The sequence below is a fragment of the Macrotis lagotis genome, chromosome X, assembly GCF_037893015.1.
Source record: "Macrotis lagotis isolate mMagLag1 chromosome X, bilby.v1.9.chrom.fasta, whole genome shotgun sequence".
NCBI classification, from domain to species: domain Eukaryota; kingdom Metazoa; phylum Chordata; class Mammalia; order Peramelemorphia; family Peramelidae; genus Macrotis; species Macrotis lagotis.
Window position 1 is genome coordinate 646,904,359 of NC_133666.1, and position 17,320 is coordinate 646,921,678.

Genomic DNA, 17,320 nt, shown 5'->3' on the forward strand with positions numbered 1-17,320 from the left:
CATTATTCCATTCAATGTAAACAAGAGAGAAACCTATTTAATCAAGACAGAGTTCAAACCCCTGTACAAAAAAAACACCAAAACTTGTTTAGGGGGAAATGATGCAATGGAAATAAAAGCCAATTTGGGAGGGGGAGAGGAAAAGCTTTTCAATTGGTTGGTGGTGGGGGAGGAATGTTTCCAGGTCCATCCGAGGGAAGAGGAGGTCGCAACATTGGGGGCATAGGAGTTGGGGGATGAACACCTGGGTTTGGGGGATGTACACCTGGGGCTTGAGGGTGAACCCCTGGAGCCTGAGGATGAACCCCTGGAGCCTGAGGATGAACCCCTGGAGCCTGAGGATGAACCCCCGGAGCCTGAGGATGAACCCCTGGAGCCTGAGGATGAACCCCTGGAGCTTGAGGATGAACCCCAGGTGCTTGGGGGTGTACCCCAGGAGCCTGGGGATGAACCCCAGGTGCTTGGGGGTGTACCCCTGGAGCCTGAGGATGAACCCCAGGTGCTTGGGGGTGTACTCCTGGAGCCTGGGGATGAACCCCAGGTGCCTGGGGGTGTACCCCTGGAGTTTGAGGATGAACCCCAGGTGCCTGGGGGTGTACTCCTGGAGCCTGAGGATGAACCCCAGGTGCCTGGGGGTGTACTCCTGGAGCCTGGGGATGAACCCCAGGTGCCTGAGGGTGTACTCCTGGAGCCTGGGGATGAACCCCAGGCGCTTGAGGGTGTACTCCTGGAGCCTGAGGATGAACTCCAGGTGCTTGAGGGTGAACCCCTGGAGCCTGAGGGTGAACCCCTGGAGCCTGAGGGTGAACCCCAGGTGCTGCAGGGTGAACTCCTGGGGCCTGAGGATGAACCCCAGGTGCTGGGGGATGTACCCCTGGAGCTGGGGGATGTACCCCAGGAGCTGGGGGATGTACTCCAGGAGCAGGAGGGTGCACCCCAGGAGCAGAAGGGTGTACTCCAGGAGCTGGGGGGTGTACTCCAGGAGCTGGAGGATGAACCCCAGGAGCTGGCGGATGAACTCCAGGAGCTGGCGGATGAACTCCAGGAGCTGGAGGATGAACCCCAGGAGCAGGGGGATGAACTCCAGGAGCAGGAGGGGGCATCTGAGGAGGCCCAGGGGGGCCTGGGGGTGCAGGGCCACTGGGAGGCATCGGTGGTAGAGGCATGCCACCTGGAGGTGGTGGTGGCAAGGACTCTGGCAGAGGTGGTCGAGGGGGCAAACCATTCATCAGTGGAGGTGGAGGTCGCTTTACTCCAGGAGGTCCAGCTGGAAGGGCTGGAGGAGCAGGAGGCTTCTCCATCTTAAAATGGAACTGAAGAAAAAACTAAAAGAGAAAGATAAAAACCAATCTCCTGAGAGATGACAGCCTGCAGGGGCCCCCAAGTTGATTCTTCTCCCTTTTACTAGAGCCCTTCAATAAGTGTAGCTGTTTCCTCCCCTTAAACTAGGTCTGTGATCTGGAGTGGGAAACCAATGTCTCCAAGAGACTATTTAACCTCTAAATGACTCAGGTCACCTCGGCTCCCAACAGTCTCACTGAGCAAAAAGACGACAAGAGCAGAGGGTTCCCAACGTTCTAGTGGTGAAATCTCTGGCTCACGGTGGGTGCAGACAGAGGAGGGATCTTAGCCCAAGAGGCCTCTACTCTTGACAAATCAACATTTGACTGCATGATAAAGAGGAGTTCTGATTTGGTAATGCCTAGAGATTTGAAAATGCCTATTCCTGGGGTACTCCCTGAGGTATAACCAAGGGGAACACTTCCCTGGTTTGAAAAGTTACTTGCAGAGCCAGAGAAGATCTCAGAAGATCATCTAGGCCAATCCCCTCATCTTTTTTAATTAATTAATTAATTAATTTGTTTGTTTGCTTGCTTGCTTGCTTATTTATTTATTTAAGGCAATGGTGTTAAGTGCAATCCCCTCATCTTAAAGGCAAATACTCTGTGGTTACCTGCTTGGTTTCTCTGTTCCAGTGGGTCCAAAACTTCCCCTCGGCCTTGTCAATCTCTCTACTTGGCACCTGAGAAGAAAGGGAGAGGATAGATAGGAATGGCTGACTGACAACCTCTTGGATTTCTGCTTCTATCCCCTCCAGGCCTACTGAGATGAAAAGATGGGGAGGAAACGGCTGGGGCAGAGCAGGGGAAGGGGGGGGGGGGTCACTATATCTATCTATCTATAATATATATATATATATGTATATGTATACATATACATATATATATATATATATATATATATATATATATATATATATGTATACACACACACATATATATATGTATGTGCAAAGCAATGGGGTTAAGTGGCTTGCCCAAGGCCACACAGCTAGGTAATTATTAAATGTCTGAGGGCGCATTTGAACTCAGGTCCTCCTGACTCCAGGGCTGGTGCTCTATCCACTGTGCCTCCCAGCCACCCCCGGGTTTGCTGTCTTTGAATAGATCTCATAATGTCACCCTGGAGCCAAAGATCTCAAGTTCAGGTCATTACTAGGAGTTGCTTGTGACTCAGTGGTTTAAGATGATAATACTTAGAACCAAAAAGGTCTTGAGAGATCTTCTAATGATGTTGGTAAACAAATGACCACAGGCTGCTTTTTTCAAAGTCACCTGGATGTGAAGTCTGGGAGAAGGTATCTCCAGCTCTATGCTGAAACCAGGAGGAGCAGGGGTGCTAAGTGACCCAAGTGGGGTAAAAAACAGCTCCACATTCATAAAGCTGCCTTTCTTAGGACAATTAACAGGAATCACTGGAGTGGAGGTGGGGAGGCTGGAGTGAGGATTTCCACGGTCTCTTGGCGGGCACACCTGTCCTGATCAACAGTCTGGCTCCAGTTAGGTTTAGTTCTCACATCTCCCATTTCTCCCTAACAGAAACTTTTCACTCCAGGCAAGAGAACTGCTCCCTCACACCTCTGACTTCTAACTTATTTGTCTTCCAGAAGCAAAAGGACAATACCACCCCATCTACCTCACTAAATCTCACCCTTCCTCCAAACTTCCCAGCCGGTCATTTTCTAACTCCTAGAAGCAATCATATCTTGGCTACAGAGCAGTGAGGCTCCGAGGGGAAAGCACTCAGCTTGTAACAAGAGGTCTGGGATCACATCCTGATTCTTCCTCTGACTTCCTGAGTACCCTAAAAGAGGCACCTCACTTTTCTCACCTATAAGGTTAGAGAGTTGGACTAAATAATTAAGAAGCATTTATTAAGGGCCAAGTCCAAAAGTAAAAAATAGAAAAATGGAACAATTCTCTTAAGAAACAACTAAAGTCAATCAGGAGAGTGCAAGTGTGTGTCTGAGTCTGTATGTGCGTGCACTTCTCTCTACCACTACTGAAGGATGAACACTCGAGAACCCGCTCTAGGACAGTACCTCAGTGGACAGCATGGGGTCTCTCCTACATTACCTTGAAAGCAATGGTCTCGTAGGGCTCAGCTGCCATCAGAAGATACTGCCAGCGTCTGTCTGGAGGTTCAATCCTCTGCTCATAGGCAGACATGAACCGGTGACGTGGCATGATGCTCTCGGCAATCTCAGGATAGTCAATCTGCAGTGACAGGCCCAGGAGTGTTAAGGTAAGGTATTGACAGCGGCTTTGTTTTGCTGGGTCAATTGCCAAAGGGGGCACCTGGTATTGGGAATGCTCAGCTGGAACAGTACAGCCCAGAGATGTAGGATAGGGTTTGAGCTTTTGGCTTCTTGTGAACCCAATTAGAGTTCTTAAGGAAAAGGGACCTTTCTTCTAAGAACTCATCCACAGGGAACATGATTATCCAAAAGGACTGGTGGGCTACAGGGAGGCGGTCTCCTTACCTGAAAGAGGAGGCTCTGCTGACCCATCTCCGTGTCCCGCTGCTTGGTCACTGACAAAGAAAGAAGTCAGTCACTCTTACAAAGCCCGCCCCAGCAACTTCAGCCTTCCAGAGTTCCTCTTCCCTGAGCTCCGCCACTCATAGGATACCCTCCACTATTTCCCTACATAGATTATTAGAAACCTGAAGGCCAGGATCACATCCTTTTCCACTTTCTCTTCAGTGTCTAGCACCAGCCCGACGAAGCACCCTGCAGATGGGGGAGCAATGCCTGCTGAAGGTTGGGGGGCAGAGACTCACATCACAGCTAGACCTGGAGAGCTGGAGACAGCCAAGCTGTTGGCTTCACTCCAGAAATTTAATCACTTGCTTCTCTCAGATTTAGCCAGTGTTCCGTGTGGAGAGTGGCACATTTCTCTGCCATTTCACATGTGGGACAAAAAAGAGCAGGCAAACCTGAACATAGGTTGCCTGCTTGAGTGGGGAAGGCCATCCAGTACAAGCTGATAAAAGCAGATAAAGCAGAAGCTGGATTTTTGAAAGAAGCTATACTCTGACCATGATGAAACACACTTCCCACCTCCTCACTGAGAGCTGAGGGACTCAGGGTACAGACTAAATCATAAATTTTTAAGGCATGGCCAATAGAATTACTTTCACTTAACTATTGACTATGCATAAGTAACAAGGATTCAAGGATTCCTTCTCTCCCCCCACCCCTTTCAATGGTAGGGGGAAGAAAAGAGGGGAGATTTTTGTTAATCATAAACAATTTCAATTAAAAAATTTAAAATACTGAAAAAAATAATTCAAATTAAAATGTGTCACCTGTATCTTGAAAATAGACTAAAACAATATTATAGGTGTACCTCACTCTGCACTACATAAAAAAGTCCACATAGTTCAGTAGAAAGAGCAGTGGATTTCCAGTCAAGACCACCTGAATTCAAATCTTGCCTCTGCTCCTTGGGACTCCCCTTGGCTGGCCTTGGTGTCTTCCTCTGTAAACCAAGGGCCTCTCTTGTGCTTTCCAGCCCTTAGTTGGGGACCCTCTGATCTGGCCCAGTGCCCAAAGGGCTCTTAGGATGACGACAAAATCCTTCCTCCATTCCACATTAAGGGCCCACTGTGCCAGCCTCCTCACACAAGTCTCTTGCCTTCTCTCCAAGATCCCTTTGGAAGCATCTCTCTGGTCAACTTGTTGCTCTGCTCAAACATTGTCCAGGGATCCATACTGCCTAGCAAGCATTACTGAAAGCCCTCATTACAACTTTCTTTCAAGACTCTGCCCCACAAACTTTCCTGCTGTTCCTTGGGCTGTCCTAATGCCTGCACTGTTCTCCTTCCCCTCCTGTCTTGCTGAATTTCTACCTATGATGTGAAGCCCAGTTAAAACACCATCTCCCCCATGACTTTCCAAGCCTCAGGATGGGAAAAGCTCTCTTGCTTATCTCTCCCTACTCTGTTCCTCTTTTAAGTCCACATCATCCTGTGTGTTTGTCTCCTCCCTCCCTACCAGGCTGGCTGCTCTCCTTCAACACAGGTCTCTGCACACTGGGAGTATCTGTTAAGAGTGAAGATAGTTCTAAAAATGACAATAAAATCAATCTAAACACCTAAAAGCAGTGCAATCAAATGAGTGTCCTAGGAGAATAACAAAGCCAAGAGCCTTCCCTAAACAATCTCTTTACACCTCTTGGCTCTGTGGACCAGGTTTGCTTCAGATGAGGTGAAAAAGGACTCAACTGTTAAGGGGGTCCCTGGCTGCCCAGCACCTGCTTGGTCAAGGGGCTTTTGGCTCCTGACTCCATAAAGTGGCACAACCTATCTAAAGAATAACTTTCTCTGAAATAAAAAGCCATTAAAAAAGGGAAGGGAGGGAGAAGAATGGTAATCACCTCAATCATTCATAAATCAACAGAAAAGGAAAAATGAAACCCCAGGTTTCTGCACTGGTTCTAGACAAGGATCACCATGTCTACAGTGAGCATGTTGTCCTTTTTTGGAAAACTGTATGCAGTAATGTCCCATAGTAGAGACCAGAGCTAGAAGGTAAAAATCCCTGACCAATGGAGGCAGAGAAGGGGGAAGTGTGTGCAGATTCGTTACTCTAAGGTCTGCCTTTCATTATTCTGGGAGCTTGAAGGAAAACAGAACACTTTTTCTCCCCCCGCCTCTGACAAAGCATCTTAAAAGTGTTACAGTGAGTCATATTTCTCAAACACTTGAAGGTTTACAAACTGCATTCTCCACAACCACCCTCTGAGGTAGGTAGTGTGATAAGGAACTAAGGCTCAGAGAAGAAACCAGAATTGGGCAAATCTATAGCCAGGCAGTTTGAGATTTAAACTCAGGTATCCTGACTCCAGCTCAAGTTTTTCTCATTGGCTCCATCCACATGGAACTTGATCCAGGGTCACAGATGTGGACCCAAGCCCAGAGAGGAGGAAGTCATACAGTCACACTCATGGTCACACACTGGCCAGTAACAAAGTTGAGACACAACTCTTGAGAGGGCAGAGATGTTAGTGGAAGCCAGCCTAGTAAGGCCCCTTCCACTCATCTCAAAGGAGAGTGAGGAAGGGAGAAGGAAAGAGGAAGAGAAAGGTCAGTTTGTGGCAGCAGCTCCTCCACAGGGTGGAGAGCAAAGAGAAATCAAGCTCTTTATGCAGCTATGCCCAATCCCTTCTCCCCACAAAGAACACCCCTTTTACCCAACTATAGATATTTATTGAGACAAAAGATGACTCCCCCCTATCCCTTTCCAACCAAGGGCCATACAAGCCCCAGGGTCTCCTCCTGAAAGCAAAGCTTGGAAAGTACTTTCCCTACCCTCTCTTCCCCTACCTGAAAAAATAGAAACAGGTTCAGAAACAAGAGATTGAAATCTACCACTGGGCTGACCAGGTCTATGAGTATACCAGGAGAACAGGGAATTTCTAGCTGTGAGGCTGAAAGCACCTGGGGGCTTAACTGCCTCAATTTGCACTGTTCTGGACATGTATGTTGAAGAGGTAGGGGAAGGGGAGCTGGAGACCCCAATCCCACCCAAGGAGAAGCAGCTGCCACAGAAGATGTTTGGCTGATGTGATGTGGGAATAGAATTGGGAAAACACAAGTGATGCAGAGCTTTTTGTGCCCCTCATCAAGACTTCGTTCCAGACCTGGGCAGATGAAGGTTATTTCTTGCTTGGAAGCTGGATCCCCCTGAAAGCCATTTCTACAATTCCAAATGTAGATTTTGGTTTCTATTTCTGAACCTGTTTTTAATTTTTTGGGTAGGGGAAGATGCCACTGAGGTCCTTCACCACAATTCCAGGCACCCAGACATTTCAGTGCTGGGACTTTGGGGAGAGCCATTTCTTTTTCCTTAGAGCCACTCCTGTCAACAAAGGGAACTTTACAAGGGATTAAACACAACCAGGTCAGTTCCACTGCCAACAATTGTGAACACCTCATAAAGGAGGGAGAGACAGTTATCAAGTACGGCAGAAAGGTTGCTAGAAGGAGCTGGGAGGAGATTTTGGGGAGTTGACTGGAATCCTGGTATGAATTCCAGAGATGAAGAGAGTGTCTATAGGTACAGGGAGGGTTTCAGGGTCACTGATTACAGTAGCTAAAAAGCTTATTTACAATTCAAAGAGCAGCTGCAGAGACCACCTGCTGTACTGTACTACAAGTCTGGTTTGTCTGAGGGAACCCCAACTCAGATACCTTTGTAGCCTGGACGACCAATTTTCACAAACTTCTTCACTTCCACTTTGACTTTCTCTGGGGCCGGCTGAGCTGGAGCCTCCTTGGCTTCTTTTGCTGCTCTCCGGGCCCTAAAGTCAACCACAACAAAGCGTTAGTGAATTGCTATGTTGTCTTAGGTGGAAAATCCTTTATTGTAGTGAAAAGGATATTGGGCTAGGGGCCAGAAAAAGCCTAGGTTCTAGTTTGGTTCTGTCACTTTCTCACTGTGACTGTGACTTTCACCCTTCCCCACTCAAACCCAGTTCTAAAATAATCAAATGTGTGTTCCCTGCTTCAAAGGGGTATGGGGAGGAAGGAATGAGAGGAAAAAGGACTGAATGAGAGCTGGAAAGAAGTTCAGATGCCTGGGGCAGCTAGGTGTGCAGTAGACAAAGCACTATCTGTGCAATCAGGAGGAACTCAGTTCAAATCCGACCTCTGACATTTACTAATAACCTAGCTGTGCGACCTTGGCCAAGTTACTTATTAACCCCACTGCCTTGCAAAAACCAAAAAAAAGGAAAAAAAACAAGTTCAGATGTCATCTAGCCCCAAATCTTTCACTGGATTGGAAATTGAGGCCTAAAGATATTTGCAAACCTGCTCAATTAATAAAAGTCAGTTAGATAAAGTTTGGCTTTGTCATCAAGCTCTCTTCCCACTATACCACAAATAAATAACAAAGGATTGTGTGAAGTGTAAATCTTTATCTACATAAAGGATTGCAACAACTACTCATTTACATTTATGGAGCTGCTAACCCAGTGACTGTTGCCTCAGAAATCCTGAAAGGTGGGCATTACACTAGGGGGCCTATGGTTCTCCAAAGTCACTCTTTCCAAATCATCACAACTGCCTCTTCCCTCCATTCCTCATTTCAGAGTCTTAAATTATGACAATCAAAATTGAGCCCCCACCGACTCTCTGACAGTTCTCATAGCAACTGCCTGTGGATGCATGGACAGCCTGGTAGAACTACAAGGATTTTAATAACTTAAACAATGATCTCAATGCTATGAAGATTTTTCAGAGCTATTTTTACCAAGTCTTAACTACTATCCTGGGCTCTTGTCCCATATCTCAAACTGCCTCTTGGACATCCTGAAGTAGATATCCTAGACACTTTAAATTCAATGTCTTCAAAACTGAACTCATTATCTTTACTCCCAAACCCTCCTTGCTCCTCCTAACTTCCCTATTACTTTCAAGGGTACTACCATCCTCCACATCATCCCAGCTCTTAATCTAGGTATCATCTCTAACTACTCACCGCCTCTAACATCCAAATCCAATCTGTTGCCAAATTTATAATATCTTTTATGAACCCTCCCTTCTCTCCTCTGACAATGCTACCACTTAAGAGTGGCCTGACCTCCTGTAATTGCTTGCTGGGTGATCTCTCTAGGCCATTCTCCACTCAGCTGTCAAACTGGTCTTCCTAAAGTGCAGGTTTGACCATGTCCACTCCCTACCCTTGAAAGTTATTGGCTCCCTCTTAATTCCAGGATCAAATATAAAATCTGTTTGGCATTTAAAGCCCATCCTAACCAGGCCTATCTTTCTTGTCTTCTTACACTTTACTCCTCTATGTGAAATTCCATCCATTGATACTAGCTGGGCTCATTCCTATCTCCTGCACAAAATACTTTTGACTCCCTGTATTTCCCTGGCTGTCCCTCATGCCTGTAATTTTCTACCTCTTCATCTTTGCCTCCTGAGCTTCCTTATGTCTCAGCTAAAATTATACCTTTTGCAAAAAGTCTTTCTAGTCCCACTTCATGCTTATGAGTTCCCACTCATATTATCTCCAATTTAGCCTGGCTAGATCTGGTTTGGACACAGTTGTTTGCATGCTGTCCCTGAAAAGCCCTGGAGACCCTGGAACCCAGGATTGTTTTGTCTTTCTTTGTACTCCCAGAACTTATCACACAATGCCTAGCACATAATAAACACTTAAATGTTTGCTAACTAAAACTATTTTTCTTTTGGATTTTTTAAAGCTCATTACTATAACTTTGTACTAAGTAACAGAAGACCAATAACTTTAAAAACTTGAAGCCCTAGTTTAAAAAAAAAACACCTTTATTTTCAGTCCCAGATCTAGGCAAATTATAAAGTACTTTAGTGAAAAAGATGTGACAATGTGATCACGAAGTATTTTTTAATTATTAACATTGCACATACTGATTCATCTTTTAAGATGATTCAGAGTATTTTTTCATTTCCCTTTTGATCTATATAAATCAGCATTCTGGCTTGCTTTAGTTCATTAGTTTCACTTTTTTTTTAGGTTTTTTTGCAAGGCAAATGGGGTTAAGTGGCTTGCCCAAGGCCACACAGCTAGGTAATTATTAAGTGTCTGAGGCCAGATTTGAACCCAGGGCCAGTGCTATATCCACTGCGCCACCTAGCCGCCCCAAGAACTTTTTTTTGCAAGGCAATAGAGTTAAGTGACTTGCCTAAGATCACACAGCTAGGTAATTATTAAAGTGTCTTAGGCCACATTTGAACTCAGGTCCTCCTGACTCCAGGGCTAGTGTTCTATCCACTGCACCACCTAGCTGTCCCAAGAATTTTTTGAAAATATAAACTTAAGAGTCAGTTAATATTCTTTTGTATTTCTTCAGTAATTTGAAATTTGGCATTCAAGTTACATATATGGATATTTGTTTCACTGACAACTAACATTTTTGCTTTCTTATGACTCTTAAATATCCTCATTTTCTCTAATTATCTATAATGGATCTTAATAAAAGTTTTTTAAAATAAAACAAAAAATTATCACAGAACACTTGGGAGTAAAAATAGGCATCTCATTATTTTAGACATATTATGTTTGAGACATGAGAATTATGTCTGACATGAGAATTATTAGATAAATGATGATTAGTTCCAGAGTGGAGTCAGCAAACAACCACCTGAAGACAGCTTCTGTATGAAGAATAGTTTTACATTTTTAATTACAATAAAACTTTATTTAAAAATATAAAAAATAAACAAGATGTAAAAACCATTCTGAGTTGTCCTAGTCTTTTTTGCCCGTTTTTTTTTGCATACTATATTGCCTTTGTTTTATGAATTTCAGGAACGGCATTTCAAAGGGTTTTGCAAAGGCACATTTCAGTGCCTAGCTATAAAAGTAGATTCTGGTATCCACCTTGAAATGCTCATCAGCAACCAGATCATCAGTTCTCTTCAGCAGATCATTCTTTAGTAAAGAAACTATTTCTACAAATTCTCCATCTCCATTAATCATCACAGTCACTATATATGTTTTTGCCCCTGTTCTAAACCAATAGGAAGACACCTTATTTTAGTCATATGGACCAATGGAGTCTAAATTCTAACTAATTTTCCATTTTTCACACTGACTAATCATAAGACTAAAGTTTTGCTGTTGTGCCTATCTAAAGCTACTTGTCCATTTCACAGAACCCCATAATTGTCTTAATTAAAGAAACAATGCCTTAACTAAAAGCAGAGTGTGTTTTATATCAGCACTCTGAATACTAAATATTCAATCTGAAAGAGATGCAGTTAAAGTGCCTACACCAAACTAAAGCAAAGAGGACAGTCCCTGATCATGAAGAGCTAATAATCTGACAGATGAAACAATTAACGAACAAATATGTACTACAAACAAGTTATAGTCAGCAAGTAATAGTCAAAATAAAAAGGAAATAATAGCGGAAAGGCACTAGAATTATGAGGTGATAGGAAAGACTTCTTGTAAAAGATGAAATTTTAGTTGGAACTTAAAGGAAGAGAGGTCAGTAGGTGGAGATAAGTACAAGTGATTAATAATTTAACTTTAAGTCTCTAAAGGTTTTTATTTTTAATTAAATACTTACAAATTTGTTTGATGTTTTTTTCCTTGTGTATGCGCTAAATAGCTTCCCTGGGGGGGGTGAAAACACACACACACACACACACACACACACACACACACACACACACACACACAAAATCAGGGTAAGTTAAATTATAAGAAGTTTCACAGAATCAAACCCCAAGAAAATGGGATCCCAGTAATAGTACACCTCAACCACTAGCCCAAGTGTGAATGCTATTTATAATATGCCTGGAAAAGCTACACAGCCTCTACTGAACGATCTCCAGTGACAAGAAAAGCCCATTCTTCAGTATTTTATGGGAAAGCTCTAATTGTTAAGGATATTTTCTTATAGAGGACTCAAATTTAATACTCTTAAATTCCACTCACCAGTCCTACTAATATCTTCCTTCTAAGGCCAGGTTGAACAAATATGATTCCTTTTTCACTTGACAACTTTTCCAGTCTTTAAAGACTATATATATATCACCCTCCTCTCCTCACCCCTTCATCCCCACCCCAGCTAGGGGGTCTTCAATTTCTTTAACTAATATAGTCTATCTGGGGTCTGCTGCCAGTCCTTCTCCTAATCCTGGATGCCTTCCTCTGCTCATCTGGTCTCTGCCCAGAGCAGAACACAATATCTCAGTCTCTGGAGAGGATAGAATCCCCTATCACCATCATTCATGGATATTAACCTGCTATGAACACAATCTAGCACCACTTTAGCTACTTTTAGGTGCCAAAACACACGGCTGCATTTCATGAAAATTTCAGTTTGATAAAACTTCAAGTCTTTTTCACATGAAACTTAGGAATCACATCTTCTATCCTTAACCTGTACAGCTGATTTTCTGCATCAAAGCACAGAACTTTGTATTTAACCCTATGACATTACAATTTATTAGCTTCAATCTATTAAACTACTGAGTTTAATCTAGACACCTACTATGATGTCATAATCTAACTCTAATCAAGTATTTTATTTATGTCATCACATAACTTTTTCATTTTGCAGACTACTTGCTCTAGGTTCTCAAGCTACAGAGAGATGAGGGAGATGCTGTTTCCTTGAGGAATGTCTGCCTAGGTTTCACCTTACTATGCAGGCAAATCGTAGTATTCAGAAGCTGACTTCTCAAGACCTTCCAGACTGTCTCATCTACTACTTTTTAGGAGATTTTTTTTTTAAGGTTTTTGCAAGGCAAATGGGGGTTAAGTGGCTTGCCCAAGGCCACACAGCTAGGCAATTATTAAGTGTCTGAGGCAGATTTCAACTCAGGTACTCCTGATTCTGGGACCAGTGGTCTATTCACTGTGCCACCAAGTTGCCCCCTCATCTACTTCTAATCATAGAAAAAACCCACAAAGATTAAAAGAAGTATAAGACTACAGGTACTATTGTCTTCAATGTGTTTTATTGTTCAGTAGTTTCAGTCATGTCCAACTCTTTGTGGCCCTATTTGAAGATTTCTTGGTAAAGATACTGGAATGTCTTGCCATTCCCTTCGACATTCATTTGACAGATGAGGAAATTGAGGCAGACAGCATTAACTGACTTGCCCAGTGTCTGAGACCTGATTTGAACTCTGAAAGAAAAGTCTTTCTGGATCCAAGTCCAACACTCTATTCACTATTCAGCTGCCTCAGATAAGGTTAACTGCTTAACTCAAAACACAAAGCTAACATAACTTACCTCATTGTTGTGAAGTGTTAAGCAGAGTTTACATTCATAGGAACCCAAATGGTTCTTCATAAAGTATGGATCCTAGAAAAGAAAAATATAACTCATATTAATGAAATGACAACCACAGACACAATAACATGTTTTGATATTATCAGAAAGGTCATTCTGTGGCAAATAAAACAGTAGCCTATGACCAAAATGGAAACTTCAGGAAAATTCCTTCTTTCACAAGGCACACAGAACTAAGATTTATTATACTGTTTCTTTGGATGTGAGAGATCTCTTAATGGAATCATTAAGTCACTGGAGACAGACAGAAGCCCCCCCCCACACACACACACTGTGACCCCAAAGATCTATACATGAAGAAGGAGGGGAGGGAGGAAGTTTCTCATTTTCTTATTCCTAGGGATGGGTACTTCCCTCTCGTCAAAGAGAGAGATGAATCTGGTCAAGAAGTATGAGAATTGGGGGCGGCTAGGTGGCGTAATGGATAAAGCACCAGCCTTGGAGTCAGGAGTACCCGGGTCCAAATCTGGGCTTAGACACTTAATAATTACCTAGCTGTGTGGCCTTGGGCAAGCCACTTAACCCCATTTGCCTTGCAAAAAAAAAAACAACTAATAAAAAAAAGTATGAGAATTGCTTAAACCAAAAACATCTTAAGAATCAATTCAATTTAACATTTTTTATTCAGGTACATGGAACTTTGCTAAGTCCTGAGGATACAAAGACCACCTCCTCTCCTCCCCAACAAAACTAGCTCTATTTTTCAAAGACCTTATATCTGAGAGAGGGATCAGGCAAGGGAACTTTGGTGTACAGTGAGAAGCAGTTCATTCTAATAGGGCAAAGACAATATATTAACTTGATTATCAGTTTTACTGTCTGCTATTCTTTGATTGTTTTTTGCAAGGCAAATGGTGTTAAGTGGCTTGCCCAAGGCCACACAGCTAGGTAATTATCAAGTATCTGAGACCGGATTTGAACCCGGGTACTCCTGACTCCAGGGCCGGTGCTTTACCCACTGCACTCTGCTATTCTATGAAAAAGAAGTATTAGAAAATAAGATTTCATAAAAAAGATATCAAAGAACCATAAACTTTGGAACTGAAGGTTGAAGTAAGATACCTTGTCCCATCCTTGTGAAAACAAGGTATTAACTCCTCCACTTTAGAAAGGAGGTGATCAAATCTGTGACTTGCCCACATTCATACTATAGAACTCATGTATCCTGAAGCTTCAGGAGAACACAACAGGTCATGTCAGTGGCAGACACTGAGAGATACAGTAAGATGGAATGAATATGGAGAAGAAACTGTCATGTACTATCACTGAATTGTCATGGACCTAAAACAAAAGAAAACCACAATTCAACTCTAATATTCTCATCATCAATTTTGTATTGACATTTTGTGAGAACTTGTACTTCATTATTAAAAGGCTTAAGATGTTGGCATCCTGTTCCTAAGATTTACTTCAATTCATTGCAATCAATAGGATCATACCATTTTTAGGGGTTATAAGACTACTGTAATGGATCATCTTGTCCAAGCCACTCATTTTATAGTTGAAGAATACTGAGAAGTAAAGAGATCAACTTATACAAGACAAGTGGTGAAGCTGGAACCAGAAATCCAGTCTCCTGATTCCCTGACCTATCAACTTTCTAATACAACCTGCTGTTTCTCAAAATATAGAGTACAAGGTGGTGGGATGGGGAAAAGCCTTAGTCCCACCAATCTGAGATACAGTAGTAAAGCTCTAAAAACCAAGGCTACTGAATTTTACCTTGTTGATATCAATCGTTTCAAGAGCCAGTTGTCGGAGGCGTTCCCTTCTATCCCGATTGCTCTCAGAAGATGAGGCCACCCCACCACTCCCAGTCTTGCCTCCAGGCCGATGTTGAAAATCCATGGTGATAGTCTTTGTACTTCACAGAAGGAAAAAAATCTGCAAATCAAAATGGGAAGAATGAAAGGGAAATTAACTCAGATCAAAAGCTTTAATTTCAGAAATTTGACAAATACTCTTAATCCCAATTTTGGATTCAACGTATAAATCTAAGATTTCCCAATACCATTCCCTGATATAAAGTTCAAACTTACTAAGCTGATGGAAATTTTCACTCACATAACCTACACTTCCTCCATGAAGCCTTTTTCCTCTGAATTCCTGTAGGACTTTTTACGTGCTTCACTGCTAATTAACTGTTTAAGTATCTGAGTCTCCCCCCACACCCTCTTTATATACTACCCACTCCACTTTACAAAGGTCATGTTTTATTTATAGGCTGATCTCCCTTCCATTCAGGATATAAGTTGCTAGATTCAAGTATTTGTTAAATGTTTACTCTGTGCTCTAGATATAGAAATACTTATCTCAAGGAACTGACATTTTTTTTTTAGATTTAATCCGGTTTCAGACACTTAAAAATTACCTACTTGTGTGACCTTAGGCAAGTCACTTAATCCCATTGCCTTGCAAAAACAAAAAAAAATACATGGGAGAAAGGAAGCACTAGGAGTTGAGGAAATCCATAGGAAGCTAACAATCAGAGAGAAAAATCTGGACGAAGAAAGTAGCCCAGGATAGAATCTTAGGAACACCCAAATTTCCGGGGGAGCATTTGGATGATTTAGCAAAAGAAACTGATTAAGAAGTCACACCAGCAGAGGAAGAGTCTGGATAGGACAATATATAGGTATAGATATATGTAGATATCCATAGATATAAAAAAGACTGTCCAAGAAAAGGGAATGGTCCAATAGTGTCAAAAGCAATGGAAAGGTCAAGCAAGATGAGGATTTAGGAGAGACTATTGGATTTAGCAGTTAGAAGATAACTGGTAACCTTGGACAGAGCAGTTTCAGTCAAGTAGTGGAGTCAGAAGTCAGATTAGAATAGGCTGGGAAGTGGGAGGTGAGGAAGTGAAGGCAACAAGATATTTTTTAGGAATTTGCCTGTGAAAGGGTAAAGAGATAACAGGAACAGGAAAGGGGGAGACCTGGGCATATTTATTATACACAACAGGGAAGAAGCCAGTTGATAAGGGATTAAAGATGAAAGGAACATGTTGGCTGTCAGATTGATCTGCCCTAAGTGCAAATGTGACTGCTACTGTTCTTTTCAATCAATTCTGATGGCTGTTATTTCCAGGGTCAAATATGAAATTCTCTACCTGGTTTAAATGTCCTCCATAAACTGGTCCCTTTCTAGTCTTTACCCTCTCCACCCTCCATTCTACAATCCAGTGAAAAGGACCTCAAGGTTTGTCCATCTCTGATCACTAGTGTCTTCATGGCTACCCCTCAGGCCTGGCATGCTCCCTCACCCCATCTCCAACTCCATGTTTCCCTGGCTTTCTTCAAATCTTAACTAAGTTATCCTGCAAACTTTCTCCCCACCCCCAACCATCCTAGTCTCTTTGTAGTCTATTTTTACCTCTAATTTATCCTGCATATAGCTTGTTGGTACAAAATTGTCTGCAGGTCATTTCCCCCATTAGACTGAGCTCCTCAAAGGCAGGAACCGTCTCTTGCCTTTCCTGGCATCCCCAGCACTTCACCAGCACCTGGCAGACAGCAGGCACTTAATAAATGCTTGATGACTGATGGGCCTTGTTCCTTTCCCTGCCAGAGTTGAAGCAGCACTGGCCCCTCCTCTCCCCGTCCTGAACTCAACATCCCCTTTACCCTGGCATTCCAGTGACTGATCTAGGAAAATCCAACAGCAACAGAAAGGGTACGGGCCAGCCTTAGCAAAGGAAAGGATCATCTCTTGCAAGGAGAACAGAACAAGGAAGAGAGAACAGGAATGACTTAAGGAAATGTCAGAATGTGGAAGAGAGGATAGCCTCAGTTTTCTCAGAAAAGTGGGAGGTAAAGTCATTCATTGACAGAGATGAGGGAGAGTGATGTATCCAGCTAGGGAATGGAGTTTAGAATAGCAAATACATGGAGAAGGAGCCAATCAGAGAAGAATACAAGGACTCCCTCACAGCAGTAAAGACTCCTAGAGGTGCTTGAGCAGAATCTTGAAGAAAAAAGGTATTCCAAGAAATAGAGATGAAGAAGGAAATACATTCAACACATGGAGAAACCTGTGGGAAGATGGCATAAATCTGATGGGGCAAGGGTCACATCAAAGTATGGAGAGAAGAAATGTTTACTTCACTGTGCTAAGTTCTGGGGATAAAATAAGGAAGACAGCCCCTGCCTCCAGGAGCTCACAGTTGAAAGGGG

General features: G+C 42.9%; 1 protein-coding gene across 3 annotated transcripts in view; it reads right to left on the bottom strand.

The window, feature by feature from the left end:
- Positions 1–10: 10 nt before the first annotated feature.
- Positions 11–17,320, bottom strand: part of SF3A2 (splicing factor 3a subunit 2) — a 23,034-nt gene continuing 5,724 nt past the window's right edge. For all 3 annotated transcript variants that reach the window (XM_074204636.1, XM_074204637.1, XM_074204638.1), the window contains exons 2-9: positions 14,868–15,029; positions 13,086–13,157; positions 11,409–11,455; positions 7,537–7,646; positions 3,824–3,873; positions 3,417–3,557; positions 1,955–2,023; positions 11–1,325 (exon numbers count right to left, since the gene is read on the bottom strand). In XM_074204636.1, the coding sequence (XP_074060737.1) occupies positions 150–1,325; positions 1,955–2,023; positions 3,417–3,557; positions 3,824–3,873; positions 7,537–7,646; positions 11,409–11,455; positions 13,086–13,157; positions 14,868–14,993 (1,791 nt within the window). In that variant the 5' untranslated portion in view covers positions 14,994–15,029 and the 3' untranslated portion in view covers positions 11–149. The remainder of the gene's footprint in view (positions 1,326–1,954; positions 2,024–3,416; positions 3,558–3,823; positions 3,874–7,536; positions 7,647–11,408; positions 11,456–13,085; positions 13,158–14,867; positions 15,030–17,320) is intronic.